A 17,021-nucleotide genomic window follows, 5' to 3' on the forward strand; every position below is an offset into this window, starting at 1 on the left:
TCTTAACTGCTCTATAGGTGGGCATACTCAGAATATGGCAGAGCAGGTTGGATAGGGAGGAGGGAGATGAAGAAAAATTGAAAAGAAAACAAAAGTGTTTATATGTGCTGGGCACCACTCCAGGCACTCTATAAGAATTATTTTGGTGTTAGTCAGAATGTGCTCACAAAAACACCAGCATAGGAGAAGAATCACGGGCAAGTGGTAAAAAAGTACAGATTCCTTGGTCACATTTTAGCTCTTCTAAATCTGAATCAAATTGGTGGGAAGAGGGCCCAGAAGTCAAATATTTCACACTATCTCCAGATGATTCTTAAGTATGCTACAACTTGAGAATCAATTCGTTATCTCATGTTATGTCATGGGAGCAACAATAGAGCTTTTTGTGTTTTTTAAATGGTACTAAGAACCTGCTTGTACACAGTTACTAAGCATCTGTAATAATTCTAGTTAGAACGTAAAAGACTTTGTGATGTCAATTTGCCATGAGATTTTGCTTCCCAATTTTATAAGGCTTGACAGCTAATATATACATTGTTATGTTAAAATGTTGTTGATATTTTGACATAACAAGTTTCATACATATTCAGTCCTTAGACAAGACAGGTATCTTATTCTAGGCAGAATTTCAGATAATCCATTTTGAACCACTCATTCTGTTATCTTTGAAAAGCTAATGAAGTCTAAATAGAAGAATGAAAACATTGACTTTAAATAAGATATTTCTGGAATAATAATTAATGGATCTGTCCATCAGGTTTCTAGGACTCATGGTCTATGTTGCAGTCAGTGAATTTAACTTAATTCCTTCAATATTTTGTTATTATTTGATTCTGTTACTATATGCTATAAGGTACAGTTTTTCAGTTTTTTTTTTTTTTTTGAAACAGTTTTGAAGAGATCTAAAATCTTAGGTAAATCAGCTCATAAAGTCAAAGTATGATAATGAAGGTTATATGGGTGTATGATATAATGTTGATAGATTTAATCTATATATTTCTTTTCTTTTCTTTTTTTTTTTTGAGACAGAATCTTACTCTGTACCCCTGGGTAGAGTGCTGTGGCATCACAGCTCACAACAACTTCAAAATCTTGGGCTCAAGCCATCCTTTTGCCCCAGACTCCACAGTAGCTGGGACTACAGGCATCCACCACTATGCCCAGCTAGTTTTTCTATTTTCTGTAGAGATGAAATCTCACTCTTGCTCAGGCTGGTCTCAAACTCCTGAGGCTCAAGCAATCCACCAGCCTCAGCATCCCAGAGTGCTATGATCACAGGCATGAGCCACTGTACCTAGCCTATATATTTCTTTATAGAGCCAAAGTGCTTACTTGTTTTTTATTAGCCATTTCCTATCCAATAATATAACATTTTGTATATAACAAATTCTTAATTTAAAGGTACATTGTTTTCATATTTTTTAAAGGCACATCCTAAGCTTCTAATAAAATAGCTCATTGATGGTGATGCAGAAAATCTCTGTCTTCTAACTGTTGGCATGTGTTTCTGGCTGTTACATCTAGTTTGTTTTAAAAGAAAGGACTAAACTTAATAAATTACAAAACTTCCTTCCTTTTTATTATTTAGCAGGCCCAGGGCAGGTTTGAACCTGCCAGCCCTTGTGTATGTGGCTGGTGCCCTAACCACTGAGCTATGAGCACTGAGTCTTCGTTCCTTTTTAATGGGAAAGGCTTTGCAATACATAATCAGCCAAATATTCAAATCCTGTCCCATCTCAAAGTTAGAAATCAATTAAGGGTCTCAATACCTTTTTTGCCAAGCAAGCTCTCCATTGGCCTAATAATGCGAGTGATAATGATAAAATAACATCAATAATAGTGATGACAGAAGCTAACACACTTCTTCTGTCCCAGACACCATTACATTAATAGATACTTCACATAGGTGGTCTCATTGCTCTGCACATTAACTCTTATGCAGGAGTTATTGTTACCCTCATTTTGCAGATGAGGAAGGTACCCTTAGTAAGGCAAAAACTTGTGGAAGGACCCACAGGTAGGAAGTAACAGAGCAGTCTTTCGGATCCAGGTAGTCAGCCTCTGCGGCCTGCACTCTGCAAGTACAACACGCTGCCTCCAGGGACACCACAGGCCAGCAGGACACCCACTGGGTTGTGGCTCTTCAGAGCCTCCACAGCAGAAGAGAAAGAAGGTGCCCTACTATGTGCTCAGAATGGCACATAATTATTGTTCTGAATTTTGTAAAATTTCTAAATTCCTCTCAGAATTCAGCCTGAATTAGTGTCTTAGGATGCATAATGTATTATAATGTCTACGTAATACCTGTGTTTTAATTGTGGGCTCTGAACTTCATGCACTGCCCATGAACACTTGATAGGCTTAGAATTATAAGTAATTCTAATACCCAGGTAAACCAGTTTCACTCAAAGAAAGGCAAGCAGTGACCTAAATTATTTCAAGATAACCTACATATATAAGATGACATGCGGCGCCTGTGGCTCAGTCGGTAAGGCGCCGGCCCCATATACCGAGGGTGGCGGGTTCAAACCCGGCCCCGGCTGAACTGCAACCAAAAAATAGTTGGGCGTCGTGGCGGGCGCCTGTAGTCCCAGCTACTCGGGAGGCTGAGGCAAGAGAATCGCTTAAGCCCAGGAGTTGGAGGTTGCTGTGAGCTGTGTGATGCCATGGCACTCTACCGAGGGCCATAAAGTAAGACTCTGTGTCTACAAAAAAAAAAAAAAAAAGGAAGATGACAGATGTGCCAGGAATTACACTGAGAAATCCCAGAAAAGAGGAGAGAGGGAATGTTCTGTAGTAATACACCACTGTCACAACTCAGGAGGAGGTACTAACAAGCAGGACAGAGTGTCAAAGGACAAGCCATCTCATGGGTTGCACTCTGAGCAAACTATTAACACAAGAGACATGATCCAGGTAGCTCAACACTGTCATTCCGAGTTAATTCCAGGAGTTGCAGGTATGAATATTCTCTTTAGCAGCTTCTAGTCTCTCATTGTCTCACAGAAGAGGATACAACTTTACTAAACACTAAAGAAAGTCAACTAAATGTAAAATCTGCCCAGAATGTCCATTCTAATCAAAGCCAATGGACCGTACTTTAAAGCACAGTTGGTGAACCACTTGTGTCATGAGTCTGCAACAGAGTAAGACACTCCAGGAAGAACTCCTCTCTCCTGAATATTCAGATATGCTAGAGAAATGGGACCATTTAGCAGACCTCCTGGTCTTGCCTCTTTGGCAGGAGTCCTCTTCTTGAGGTAATCTCCCATTATTCCCCACTACTGCCTGTCTTCCTAACCCAAGTCAAAGATTACAAACCCTGGAAACTGACCAAGCAGAAATTGGGGTGAGTTCAGTGGAGGGGGACAGGGTGTGGGAAGCAGGATTTGTGGCAGGCAGTGGCAATGTCAACATTTGGGGAAGTAGTTGCCCTATGTATAAGGGGCCTTCTTGGGAGAGGGAAGAACGGCCCTATTAGCAGTACCTGGTTGGAATGAGGCCCTTCCTTGCATTTAATTTTGTGCAGGTGATGTTCAGTGCTGAATGAAAGCCATGAGCTAGTGGGCATTCTACTAGGTATGCACATCCACCTGTCTGAGCTGTAGGTCTGAGGACACTTAACTAGCATGGGCCTGGACACAGAGCAAGGCTAGAGACAATGAGCTCGAGGTTTAAGTAGAGATCACAAAAATATAAGCAAGCAGAAAGAAAGGAATGTGGTCTCTCCAAACACTACCGAGAAAGGAAGAGAGGGTCATTATCCTCAAGACTGACAGAGACAGTAGCACTCATAAAATCCTACACTACAGGATTTGGAAAAAGTGAGCATCCTTAATAAGAAGCAGGATACTGTCACGTCCATGAAACTGGAGAGCTACAGCTTGAGATGGAAAAATACTAGAGCGAGACAAAAAGAGAGATAAGAAGGAAGGAATAAGAGAGGGCCACAAAGAAACCAAAATCAAGAAACAAAATTTAAACTTGTATTGGAAGTTTCAAGGAGCATTAGATGTTAAAATATGAAGGACAAACTTCACAGACTCTTCTGAAATGCAAAGGTAAATGTCAAAGAGAAGACTGTGAGGCAGGTGATTAATGAATGTCTAGTCTCAGAATTATAGTGGTCCCTCCTTGTCTGTGGGGGACACATTCCAAGGCCCCCAAAGGATGCCCCAAGCCACACATAGCACCAGACACTATATCCATTATGTTTTTCCCTATCCTTTCATATCTATGATAAAGTTTAATTTATAAAATAGGAACAGTAAGCGATTCATAACAATAGCTATCATAAAATGAATAATTATAACAATATATTGCAATAATAGTTATGTCAATGTGGTCTCCCTCTCTCATGTCTCACTGTATTATACTTGGGTAAGTGAAACCATAAAAATTTAAAGAGGATTATTATATATGTATGTAAAGGAAGAAACAAGAGAAACGAAGGAGCAATAAAGAAATCATTAATGGGCGGCGCCTGTGGCTCAGTCGGTAAGGCGCCAGCCCCATATACCAAGGGTGGCGGGTTCAAACCCGGCCCCGGCCAAATTGCAACCAAAAAAAAAAAAAAAAAGAAAGAAATCATTAAATAATAACATTCCAGGAAAAATTAATACAGAGAAATTCACATCCTGGTAATTTTTTTGAATTGTAAGAACAAAAGAAAAAAAATCTTATAAGCACCAAGGCAAGAAAAATAAGCTTCCTAAAAATAAATAAAAATTAAGTTGTTTCAGATATCTTCTTTGTATCACAGAAAGCCAGAACACCACAAAGCAACAGGTACAGAATTTTGAGGGAACAAAACTGTTACCAAGAGTATTGTGCAATTTGTACAGATTAACTTTCTCATGTGAAGCCAGCATCTATTGTTATGTGAATATAACATAACATACTAAAAAATCCATATTAAAAAATTCTCAATGAAGAAATTAATAAAAATTTAGAACTTAAAAAATAGGGAAACTGCAGGCTTGGTGCCTAGGCTACATACACCAGGGCTGGCAAGTTCGAACTGGGCCCGGGCCTGCCAAACAACAAAGACAACTACTACAACAACAGAAAAACATAGCCCAGCGTTGTGGCAGGCACCTGTAGTCCCAGGCTACTCGGGAGGCCAAGGCTAAGAGAATCACTTGAGCCCAAGAGTCTGAGGTTTCTGTGAGCTGTGACACCACAGCACTCTACCAAGGGCAACATAGTGAGACTCTCTTTCAAAAAAAAAAAAATAGGGAAACTGCGATCCAAAAGAATCTTGGTATTTCCTGTAATCAGTCAGCCTTGAGAGTCAGACTCCCAGATAGACTTTATGATGGGTCCCCGGGTGAGCTGGGTGGGGCTGGCCCTGGTATGGCTCTTCAGAGCTGCCTTTTTCTTGGGTCTGGGACTTAAGCTTATTGAGTCATAATTAACTCCCTGCAATTAATACGGGAGTGACACATAAAACAACATTAAACCAATGTTTCCTACAGTATTTTTCTAGAATTTGCTTGCTTGTAGACATTTTGTCCCAAATAAATTCTTGAACAAGTAGTTAAGTCCCCCTACCCTCAAGAAAAGAGCAAAAAATAATGAGCAGATTAAATATCAGGGAACTTGAAAAATGACTTTCTGTGTACTTAAAAGCCACACACACTGATGGGCCTTTTTATACTGGAAAAAAATTATCTATCATGAAGCACATTATTTATCATTTTAAATAGAGGCTACAAATGTTAATAATGTTCCTTTCTTATTTGTGCAGTGTCTAAATGCTGGGATGTGTAATATTTCATTAAACATAACATATTTACATAGAAAAAAGACAAAGGGAAAACACCAAGATGTTAATAGTACCCACCTCTGTGTCTGTGCTAGATTCCTAGATGATAGTATTTATTTTCCTTAAATTCTTTGGTACTTTCTAAATGTTCTTCAATGATTACATTTTAGCTATATGATCATTCAAAGTACTAGGTAAGCGTATATAATAATTATGAAAATGTGTTATTATCACAGTAAGAATACATACAAAATTTTCTAACAGTAGTTACCTGGTAAGACTTGGGGTAACACTGTTTTTCACAAGTCTGTATTCTTTTGTGATTAAAAAAACTAACATCAAAACAAAAAAAGTAAGAACACTAAAATATATTGAGTCATTAAATACTTAATCCAATCCGTGTATTTTTGAAGAAGGAAAGGTGAATACTGAGGGAAAGAACGTCATCAATGCTGCTGAAATATGTCAAATATATTTTCCTTTAAGGCCCAATTCTAGCTCTTCTATTTATAGCTCCCTTTCTTTACTCATGAAAATATATCCATTGTTGGGTGGCGCCTGTGGCCCAAGGAGTAGGGTGCCGGCCCCATATACTGGAGGTGGCGTGTTCAAACCTGGCCCCAGCCAAAAAAAAAGAAAATACATCCATTGTTAAATTTGAAGCTTTTAAAATTAGCTCTGTGAGATGAGGCCCATTTTAAGCTTTAAATTCCATTTCCTGGAACTTCACCAAAATATGTTGCTCAAAGGCTCACCGTCCTCCAGCATGGCCTGAAGTGTGAGTCAAACACTTTAAATAAATTTGATTGCAGGTTTGGAAAGACTTCTCTGTTCCACTGTATTTAAAGATGCTGATGTTCAATGTTTCCCTTTTCCTTTTTCCTGCTTTCTGGTCTTACTGTCTTTGGGTTGTTATTCCATGCAACTTTTGGTCTTATAATCCCTCTACATCCAAGATGAACCTAACAAACTCACGATTCATGTAAATAAATTCTCATATACACTTATCCTAATATATCTTCAAACATCTGTATTTCAAATGCAACATGACTAATGCAAATTCTATTAAAATTTGTGCAGATATCTTAGGATCACTTAATGGCCATATTGGGGTCATATTCCAAAAAAATAAGAACTTTTTTTTGAGACAGAGTCTCACTCTATCCCCTAGGGTAGAGTGCCACAATGTGAGAGCTCACAGCAACCTCAAACTCTTGGGCTCGAATAATCCTCTTGGCTCAGCCTCCCAAGTAGCTGGGACTACAGGTGCCCACCACAACACCCAGCTAGTTTTTTTGTTTTTCTATTACTAGTAGAGAAGGAGTCTCGCTCTTGCTCAAAATTTCTCAGCTCAAACAATCCACCTGCCTTGGCCTCCCAGAGTACTAGGATTATAGGTGTGAGTCACCACACATAGCAAAAGAACTATTGACAACAGCAAGAAAGAAAGTTCTGAAATTCCCATATAGTTTTTTTTTTTTTTTTGCAGTTTTTGGCCGGGGCTGGGTTTGAACCCACCACCTCTGGCACATGGGGCCAGCGCCCCACTCCTTTGAGCCACAGGCACCGCCTTCCCATATAGTTTTATAAATGGCGATATAATGGTGCTTCTCCCCTCACCCTAAGCACTTTTCCTCCTGATCACATCCTCTCTATGTCCTTCCTTATACCTCCTTCTTGTACCTCTGAATGTAATGCAGGAGAGTAATAAAGAGAGAAGGAACAACTATAAGAAACACTCCTAAGCATAGAAAGTAAATTTTTAAACTGACTTTCTTTCAAAGACCCTGGTTTGTCCTCAGAGAACAGTAAGTTATTTAACCTTTCTGGGACATGCTAATTTAAAAATGGTTTACCAAAACCCAATCTAAGCTTCTTGGTTTTTTTTTTTTTTTTTCCAGTATATTTCATTCTGATGCCAAATTAAGTTTCTTAATCTGATATCTTATTCAATAGTGCAGTAGATAAGAAAATATTTGGAACAAAGAATCAATTTTAGAAAGCTTTTTTTTTTTTTCTTTTAGAGACAGAGTCTCACTATGTCACCCTCGGTAGAGTGATGTGGTGTCACAGCTCACAGCAACCTCAAACTCTTGGGCTCAAGCGATTCTCTTGCCTCAGTCTCCCAAGTAGCTGGGACTACAGGTGCCCACCACAACACCTGGCTATTTTTTGGTTGTAGTTGTCATTGTTGTTTGGCAGGCCCAGGCTGGATTTGAACCTGCCAGCTCTAGTGTATGTGGCTGGTGGCCTGGCCACTGAGCTACAGGCGCTGAGCCAGTTTTGTAAAGTTTACTCTGGTCATTTTGAGAAGAAAAAAGAATGGTAACTCACCATAGATAATGTGTAGGGCAGATAACAAATTCAGGCTGTACTTGGTTTTATAACAATGAACATAAAAGCTAAAATAATGCCTAATGTAGAATAGTTTCCATCAACCCTCCCTGGGGCCACAATATCTCATCAATGACTTATTTGCCGGTAACTATAAGAATTAGAAACCTGTTTTTTTTTTTAGAGACAGAGTCTCACTTTATCACTCTCGGTAGAGTGCCATGGCATCACAGCTCACAGCAAACTCCAACTCCTGGGTTTTAGGTGATTCTCTTGCCTCAGCCTCCCGAGTAGCTGGGACTACAGGTGCCTGCCACAATGCCAAGCTAGAATTAGAAACCTTTTAAGGTGGATCATTTTGGAACTATGCCTTGACAACCATGTCACCCACCTCCACGCTTGCGCACCCTAGCAGATAAGCCTGGACAGAGTCTGGTGTGAGAGCAGCTCTCAGCACCTGTTCTGGTTTCAGGGCTGCCCAATTCATGAGCTATTCTTTGCTCAAATAAAGTCTGTGAAACTTACTTTGTCTAAAGCCATAATTTAAGCCATGGGGGCAGGGCAAAGCCTCTGTACCCCCTTTACTTCTGTTGGTTGGGACAGAGATGAATAGACTGAAATGTCCAGGCGCTGGCACAGGGCAGGCGTTGTAAATCTGAATTTACCAGCAATTTTATAAAATGATGTCAGAATTGCCTAAAATGCCAATAAAGAGGAAAAAAATCCCTTCTTCTTCTTCTTAAGGCAGAAGTTCAGCCTTTCAGTTTCAAAACAAAAGTCTAGTCTGCCTCTATGAACACTGAACCCTCCAGTTCTTCTCTGGAAGACTTTTAAATAGGGCCTGGTAGTAGCATTTATCTTTTCTGTGCCTTTTATGAATAGGGAGACAAGGCCAGACATTAGATAAAGATGTAACTCTGTGCTGGTAGCTGTTGCATAAACCTGTACATTCAAGAGGTAAAATTTAAGTTTCTGAGTTATAAATGGCCAGAATGATCATAAAAAAACTAGCTGACTAGCTACTTGATTATACTGGAAAAGGAAAATTTTTGTTTTGTGCAGATAGTATGAGCTTGATCAATATTAATACAGAATAGTATCCAAAGACATTATTTCCTGGTCTGGAGAATGAAGGAACATTATAGTTTTCAATACATAGTGTTTACCATTTGCCTACATAATTAATTTGACAGATAACTTACCTGGGAATATAAGGACTGTCCAGAAAGTATCCAGCCACACAATATAAAAATTAGCATTAACAGTGGCTGAATACTTTCTGGACAGCACTCATGTATTTAAAGAGTAGGGTTGGTCAAGGACTGAAAACACAGAGCCAATTTTCATCCTAGTAAAATGGAAAATCTTTGTTTTTCAAATAAAAATTTATTTTTTAATAATTTGTTCAATAAACAGAATAAAATTGTGAAGTTTTCTTTTACTTTCTGTTTTTAAAAAACACTTTTCATTTATGGCTATAAAAACTCACTATAGGGGGCGGTGCCTGTGGTTCAAGGAGTAGGGCCCCAGCCCCACATACCGGAGGTGGCAGGTTCAAAGTCAGCCCCGGCCAAAAACTGCAAAAAAAAAACAAAAAAACATTTTGGGCAGCGCCTGTAGCTCAGTGAGTAGGGCACCGGCCCCTTATACTGAGGGTGGTGGGTTCAAACCCGGCCCTGACCAAACTGCAACAAAAAAATAGCCAGGCATTGCGGCGGGCGCCTGTAGTCCCAGCTACTCAGGAGGCTGAGGCAAGAGAATCAATCACCTAAGCCCAAAAGCTGGAGGTTGCTGTGCGCTGTGACGCCACAGCAGTGTACCGAGGGCAACGAAGTGAGACTCTGTCTCTAAAAAAAAAGCAAAACTCACTGTCGGGATGGGCATATTGGCTCAGGCCTATAATCCTAGCACTTTGGGAAGCCAACACTGGTGGATTGCCTGAACTCAGCAAGAGACTGGAGACTAGACTCAGCAAGAGAGCCCAACTCTACTAAAAATAGAAAAACTACCCTGGCGCTGTGGCAGGGGCCTGTGGTCCCAGCTACTTGGGAGGCTAAGCCAACTGGATCACTTGAACCCAAGAGTATGAGGTTGCTGTGAGCTATGACGCCACATTACTCTCTATCCAGAGTGACAGAATGAGATTCTGTCTATTAAAAAAAAAAAAAAAAAAGGTCTATAAATTTGCTTGGTAAGAAATAATCTAAATTATATTTTCATGAGTATTGGTAACAGGAAACTGAGAAGTACATCTCAATGCAGAACGCATAGCACATTGAGCCCTAACAGATTCCTTATAGAGTGAATATTTTGAAACTGCAGAAAAGTAAGCAGCAAGAACTAAATTCCCAAAACACCTTTTTAATGTTAATGATGTAGAGAAAAATAAAACAATCACTTTATGATTTCTAAGTTTTCATATGCTTGGACCTGCCTATATGACTTTTATAACTTGAAAATGGCACAATTTCTACTGAATGAAAATGAATATGTCTATTGAGATTTAACACATAAAAAGCAGCTGAAAGGAGGCAAATCCAGTGCCCTTCTGAAGGATGGGGAACTTTCACATGACCCTTCTTAGAGAAGTGGGTCAATCCTGACAGCACAGGTGATGGCCTGTCATTCAGTGAAAAGAGAAATTCATAGGCTTAAAGAAAACCCATCTCAAAGTGGGGGGATTTGGTTTACTAGTATTTCCAGAGAATCCATGAAAATGAAAACAGTTCTCTCTTCCTTGTATTTACAAACCTGAAAGACTGGTTAATCCAGGCTGCCCTGTCCTCCTTCCATAACGTTCTCATGAGGAAAGTTTCCTTTCTACACTTGCCATGTTTACCAAAAAATAACTAAATTCACCAATTCCTATAGGGAAAATACTGTAAATAACTGAATTCTATTTCTAAATTGAAACTATTTATAAAGGTTCTTTTTCCAGGAACATTTGAGTTTTAATTTTTAATGGTATCCACTTATACTATTGAATCAAATCTTGGTTAAAATTAAATTTGTCAATATTGTAGTAAAAGCTCTTTGCTACATCGTTACTTAAAATTTCAAGACAGAATTTACAGTCTAAAAGAAAAAAAATAAAAACCCAATATGGTAGAAATTACCTCATCTGATCCTTTCTTTCCTCCTGGGTTGGAAGGTGATCCACTGGTTTGCACATTGACATGCTATAAAAATGTAAAAAACAAACAAAAAAAAAACTCAATAAAGATGATACAAGATAATAATGACTTTAAATCCCCAAAGCTAAATGCATAGACTTTAAATGGTAGGGAGTACTTTAATCTTCCTTCTGAGAATGCTGGAAATTCTGTTTTACATTTTTTATTTTTATATGTTAGAGATAGGGTCTTGCTCTGTCACCCAGAGTACAGTGGTATGATCATAGCTCCCTGCAGCCTTGAACTCCTGGTCTCAAGCAGTCCTCCAACCTCAGCCTTCTGAGTACCTGGGACTATAGACATGCCATAAGACCTATGTAATTTTAAATTTTTAATAGAGATGTGATCTTACCATGTTGCCTAGCTGGTCCGGGACTCCTGGCCTCAAGTGATCCTCCTGTCTTGGCCTCTCAAAGCACTGGAATTACAGGCATGAGCCACTGTGGCCAGCCTAGAACATTGGTAATTTTATACCACATACAAGGTAGCTCTCAAAAATCATGAAAGGCTACAGATATTCATTTGGGATTCAGAAAGTCAGGATATAGTTAACTAGAGGCAGAGCTGATGGTGATACCAAAGTGGCATCTTATCTATAAAATGCCTCATGGAATTTTAAAGCCCACATTTCCAGTATGGTAGACATCTGGTTCATGAAGAAGATGAGATCTCTAAATACCATGTTGTGTCTAAAACCATATTTAAGCCTGAGTTCACCATGGTTTGAACAGCCTTCCAAGCCTTCCACCTGGCCCTTTTGATGGCTCTTGGGAATTCCCCAGCCTTCTTCCAGCTGAGTATTTACCAATGTAGCCAGATAAAATCCCAAAGGTAAAAATCATCCTGCAACTTCTACATATTATGGCTTTACCATTTCTTTATGTCTAAAAATAGGAACATTTTTCATATTGGGACACTAGGGGATAAATGCAAATGTTAAAGTTTTATTTTATTTTTAATTGACACATAATAGCAATACATATTTATGGGGTACAACGTGATGTTTTGATCTGTGCATACACTGAGTTCTGATCAATTCAGGATAATTACTAAATCTATCACCTCAAATATTTATGATTTCTCAAAATCCTCTTTTATAGTTATTTTGAAACATACGGTACATTATTGTTAACCATAGTCACCCTCTGGTGCAATAGAAAACCCCAACTTATTCCTTCCAACTGTAACTTTGTACAGTTTGTTAACTGTAACTGTTAACCAACCACTCTTTAATGCAAATATTTTTGCATGGTACCCAAAAGCTTCAAGTACTTTACCTGCTCATTTGTTCTGGAGATAAGATAAAATAAGCCTAAGTTTACTGAGTTTGAGAATTTCTGAAAAGTATGTGTTCCTGAAAGGGAGTCAAAGAATTATTATATTTCTTGAATGCTCTGGGATGTTCAAACAGTAGGAAAGGGAGACAAATATGAGAAAATAAAAGTTTACTATTGAATTGAATCCCAAAAACCCTCAGTTAAACCAAAATACAAAATGCTATCACCTCTCCTAAAGATAGAGCCACAACCTGGCTATGTGAGTCAACAAAAAGACAATAATCCTATTATCTCAAGGCAATTTCATTTAAATTCTTATTTAACACACAAAAAAGGAGGCTCCTGTGGTTTTATGAGTGAGAAAACTAAGAATAACAGTTACTTGGAGTCTTTCACAAGGATACATATCTAGGAAATGAGAAAATGTCATAAAGTAGTTTTTCTGATTAAAACCCTTTTTTTTTTTTTTTTTTTTTTTGCCACTGTACCATGCTAAATGGAATTAGTTGCCTTTCCCTTTAATCATATCAACAGATATGCTACCAAAAATGGCCAGGGCTCGGGGCCTGTAGCTCAAGCGCCTAAGGAGCCAGCCACATACACCTGAGCTGGTGAGTTCCAATCCAGGCCCAGCTGCCAAACAACAATGACGGCTGCAACCAAAAAGTACCCGGGCGTTGTGGCAGGCGCCTGTAGTCCCAGCTACTCCGGAGGCGAAGGCAGGAGAATGGCTTGAGCCCAGGAGTTGGAGGTTGCTGTGAGCTATGATGCCACAGCGCTCTACCCAGGGAGACAACTTGAGGCTCTGTCTCAAAAAAAACAAACAAACAAACAAACAAATAAAAAAAAAGCCAAGGAATACCAGAACATGTAGCTGAAATCTTTCCCAAAGTTTTTTATAAGAAGAACTAGCAATAAATCGCTTTCATGACTGTCCAATTCTTCCCCGAAAGAAACAGTCTTATGCATTAGTGTTTGGAATCTCCTGAAAAGCCCTCAGGCTGCAACAGCTTGGTGGATGAAACCACTAGGAAATATAGTAAAGCAAGCTTTGCTTTACTATATGTCCTAGTCAAGGGTTTGTTTGTCCATAGTTGAGGGCAATCAGCCTTGAAAACACATCTAGAAGAAAGAAAGGAACCATTCATTTTAAAGCCCATTCATCTATCAGAACTAGTGGTCAATGGTAAATATTAGAATAAATGGTGAACAAAAGTTTTGTAAAAATCAGACTTGGAGGGAAAACATTAGTTATCTTGTTTAAATACATAGGTCATTAACATGAAATTGTCTCTAGACTCTCTACTCTGGGCCCTTACATAAGCAAACTGAAACTTAACTTAAAGTCATTTTTTGCAGGGTAGGGAGACAGTCTCACTATGTGGCCCTCGGTAGAGTGCCAGTGGTGTCACAGCTCGCAGCAACCTCAAACTCTAGCGCTAAAGCAATCCCCTTGCCTCAGCTTCCCAAGTAGCTAGAACTACAGGCAGCCGCCACAACATCTGGCTATTTTATTGTTGTAGTTGTCATTGTTGTTTAGCTGGCCCAGCTGGGTTCGAACCCGCTAGCTCTGGTATATGTGGCAGGTGCTCTACCTACTGAGCTATAGACACTGAGCCTAAAGGCATTTTTTGTAACTGACTTAAAACAAACAAAAAACATGGCGGGGTGTTGTGGTGGGTGCCCGTAGTCCCAGCTACTCCGGAGGCCGAGGCAAGGGAATTGCCTAAGCCCAGGAGTATGAGGTTGCAGTGAGCTGTGTGACGCCACGGCACTCTACCCTGGGTGATAAAGTGAAACTATGTCTCTACAAAATAAAATAAAATAATTGTATTTTATATATAAATATATATATTTATTAATATATATAAATTTATAATTATGTGTAGCCAATCACATAATTCCTTCATTTTATCTCCACATTCAGTCTATACAGGGGAAAAGCTCCCTGCTCTTGCTACTGGACAGAGGGAGCCTGGGAATCAATTTTGGTTTGGAGTACTAACCAATTTATGAACTCTTCTTTGTAAAAATAAACTCTGTTAAACTTTTTTGTCTAACTTTTTTCTTTAAACATGTCTAAAAAAATCATTCAACTTTCAGAGACAGTATTTGATAAGGAAAGATGCACAAAGACAGAGGTTCACCAGATCTGTCTTTTTCTAGAAGTGGTAGTTTTAGGAAATAACATCATATCCATTTATTATCCGTAACTCCAATTTTTTCAGATTAAAGCAAAAATATCACTATCAATATCCACTCTTTTATTGAAGTTTGCTATTTTGAGTGCTTCATTTACTTGTCAGAAGTATCATCATTCCATTTTACAATAAGAAGACTTAAAAATTCCTCTCTCTCAACTCGGCGCCTGTGGCTCAAGCTGCTAAGGCGCCAGCCACATACACCTGAGCTGGCGGGTTCAAATCCAGCCTGGGCTGCCAAACAACAACGGCTGCAACCAAAAAGTACCCGGGCATTGTGGCGAGCACCTACAATCCCAGCTACTTGGGAGACTGAGGCAGGAGAATTGCTTGAGCCCAGGAGTTGGAGGTTGCTGTGAGCTGTGATGTCACAGCACTCTACCCAGGGCGACAGTTTGAGGCTCTGTCTCAAAAAAAAACAAGAAAAAAGAAAAAAGAAAAAATTCCACTCTCTCTTGCCCAGCTTGAGATGTGTCCCCGCATTCTGCTTCCTGCTAAGTGGCAAATACATATATCATGATTTGTTACCCCACAGTAAATGCACACACATTCTTCTCTATAGATTATTTCTTTTAAAAAATTATTTCCTGATGGTAATTCTAAAGATATTCTATTGTAGTCCTCTAGATTAAACAACATTATCAGTAACTGGCTTCCACTGAAATGCTCAATATCCCTCAAAATTATGCAGTTTCCAAATATGTTTGAGGGGAATATATGTAACGAATGCTTTAAAAAATACTGAGTTATAATTACAACTTAAAACTCTGGTATTCTAAGCATTGTTATTTTGTGATCTCAAAAGAACTATCTGTTCTTAGTAGAAAGCTCTGTTACAAAGTAATTACATAAATAAAAATAACTTAGCATCAAATGGTAACTTTTTTACAACTTCGCAAATTATATTTTTCCAGTTCCTTATTATAATGTTTTCTTATGAAATTTTTCCAATATACAGAAGTTGAAAGAATAATACAATGAATGTCCATATTCCCACCATTTAGATTTTTAAAACTATTAGCATTACTGCTATATCTTGCCATGTGTGAGCACGCACGTGTGCACACACACAGAATATCTGTGTCTATATAACCTGTATTGGAGAGTAAGTTGCAGACATCCTGAAACATTAAAACACACTGCACCATGCAACTCCTCAAACTAAGCACATTTCCCCATCCAAACCCAACTCTTTTATCACCCTATGAGATGATAATTCCAACAAGAATTCCCTAATACCATTCAATTTCTAGTAAATAACAACGTTATAAACTAACCATTCCCCCGATTATTTCTTGGGACTTATTCATTGCCTGCTAATAATATAAAATCAGTTATATCTTTTCAGTGAGAGAGAGTCAAAGTGCCTGATTTTAAAATTTAGGATTCATGGAATAATTGAACACTTTTCACATCATTGAGGGGATGGAATTAAATATTTGGGAATGAGGGCGGCTCCTGTGGCTCAAAGGAGTAGGGCACTGGCCCCATATGCCAGAGGTGGTGAGTTCAAACCCAGCCCCGGCCAAAAAGTGCAATATATATATAATAAATAAATAAATATTTGGGAATGATACATGTCAAATTTGACCCAGCTAAAGAACCTTCAGCAAGTCTTTCCACGAGTAAAGAGAATAGGGGCAGGGAGCTTGGGAAAGAGAAAAGAAACAAACCACAAACCAATGAATCCTGTATTACAGAAAAGAACTTAATAATTCCTAGGCCTCTACTCTAGGCATCTCCCTAAGCGGTCTCCTTTGCTCTCCATAACAAAGGGAGGGAACAACACCATGTCCTTGTTCTTTTTGTCTCACTATGTCCCCCTGGGTAGAGTGCTGTAGCATCACAGCTCACAGCAACCGCAGACTCTTGGGCTCAAGCAATCCTTTTGTCTCAGCCTCCCCAGTAGGTGGGACTATAGGAACCCACTATAACCACCCACTTCTTGTTCTATTTTTAGTAGAGACAGGCTCTCACTCTTGCTCAGGGCTGGATCTCCTGGGCTCAAGTAGTCCACCCTGCCTCAGCTTCCCAGACTGCTAGGATTACAGGCATGAGCCACCGTGCCCAGCAAATCACCTTGTTTTATGGACAAAGAAGCTGAGTATGTGAAAGGTCTTGTCTTCCTTGTCATATCACTAGAACTACAGTCTGTGAGCAGACTGGCTGCTCTAGACCTTGTTAAAAGCTAAGATCTTTTAATTTTCATCAAGAAGGTCTTTAGAGCAATCCAGTGCTCTAAAATGAAAATAAAACAAAATACTCTAAA

The 17,021-nt window shown here is 39.1% G+C and overlaps 1 protein-coding gene across 10 annotated transcripts in view; it reads right to left on the bottom strand.

The window, feature by feature from the left end:
- Positions 1-17,021, bottom strand: part of CAST (calpastatin) — a 131,842-nt gene that overhangs the window by 106,993 nt on the left and 7,828 nt on the right. For all 10 annotated transcript variants that reach the window (XM_053586231.1, XM_053586201.1, XM_053586211.1 and 7 more), the window contains one exon: positions 11,218-11,280. Coding sequence is in view for 1 of the 10 variants with exons in the window: in XM_053586201.1 (XP_053442176.1) it covers positions 11,218-11,280 (63 nt within the window). In the remaining 9 variants the exon portion in view is untranslated. The remainder of the gene's footprint in view (positions 1-11,217; positions 11,281-17,021) is intronic.

This window comes from Nycticebus coucang, chromosome 1, assembly GCF_027406575.1.
Source record: "Nycticebus coucang isolate mNycCou1 chromosome 1, mNycCou1.pri, whole genome shotgun sequence".
Lineage (NCBI taxonomy): Eukaryota > Metazoa > Chordata > Mammalia > Primates > Lorisidae > Nycticebus > Nycticebus coucang.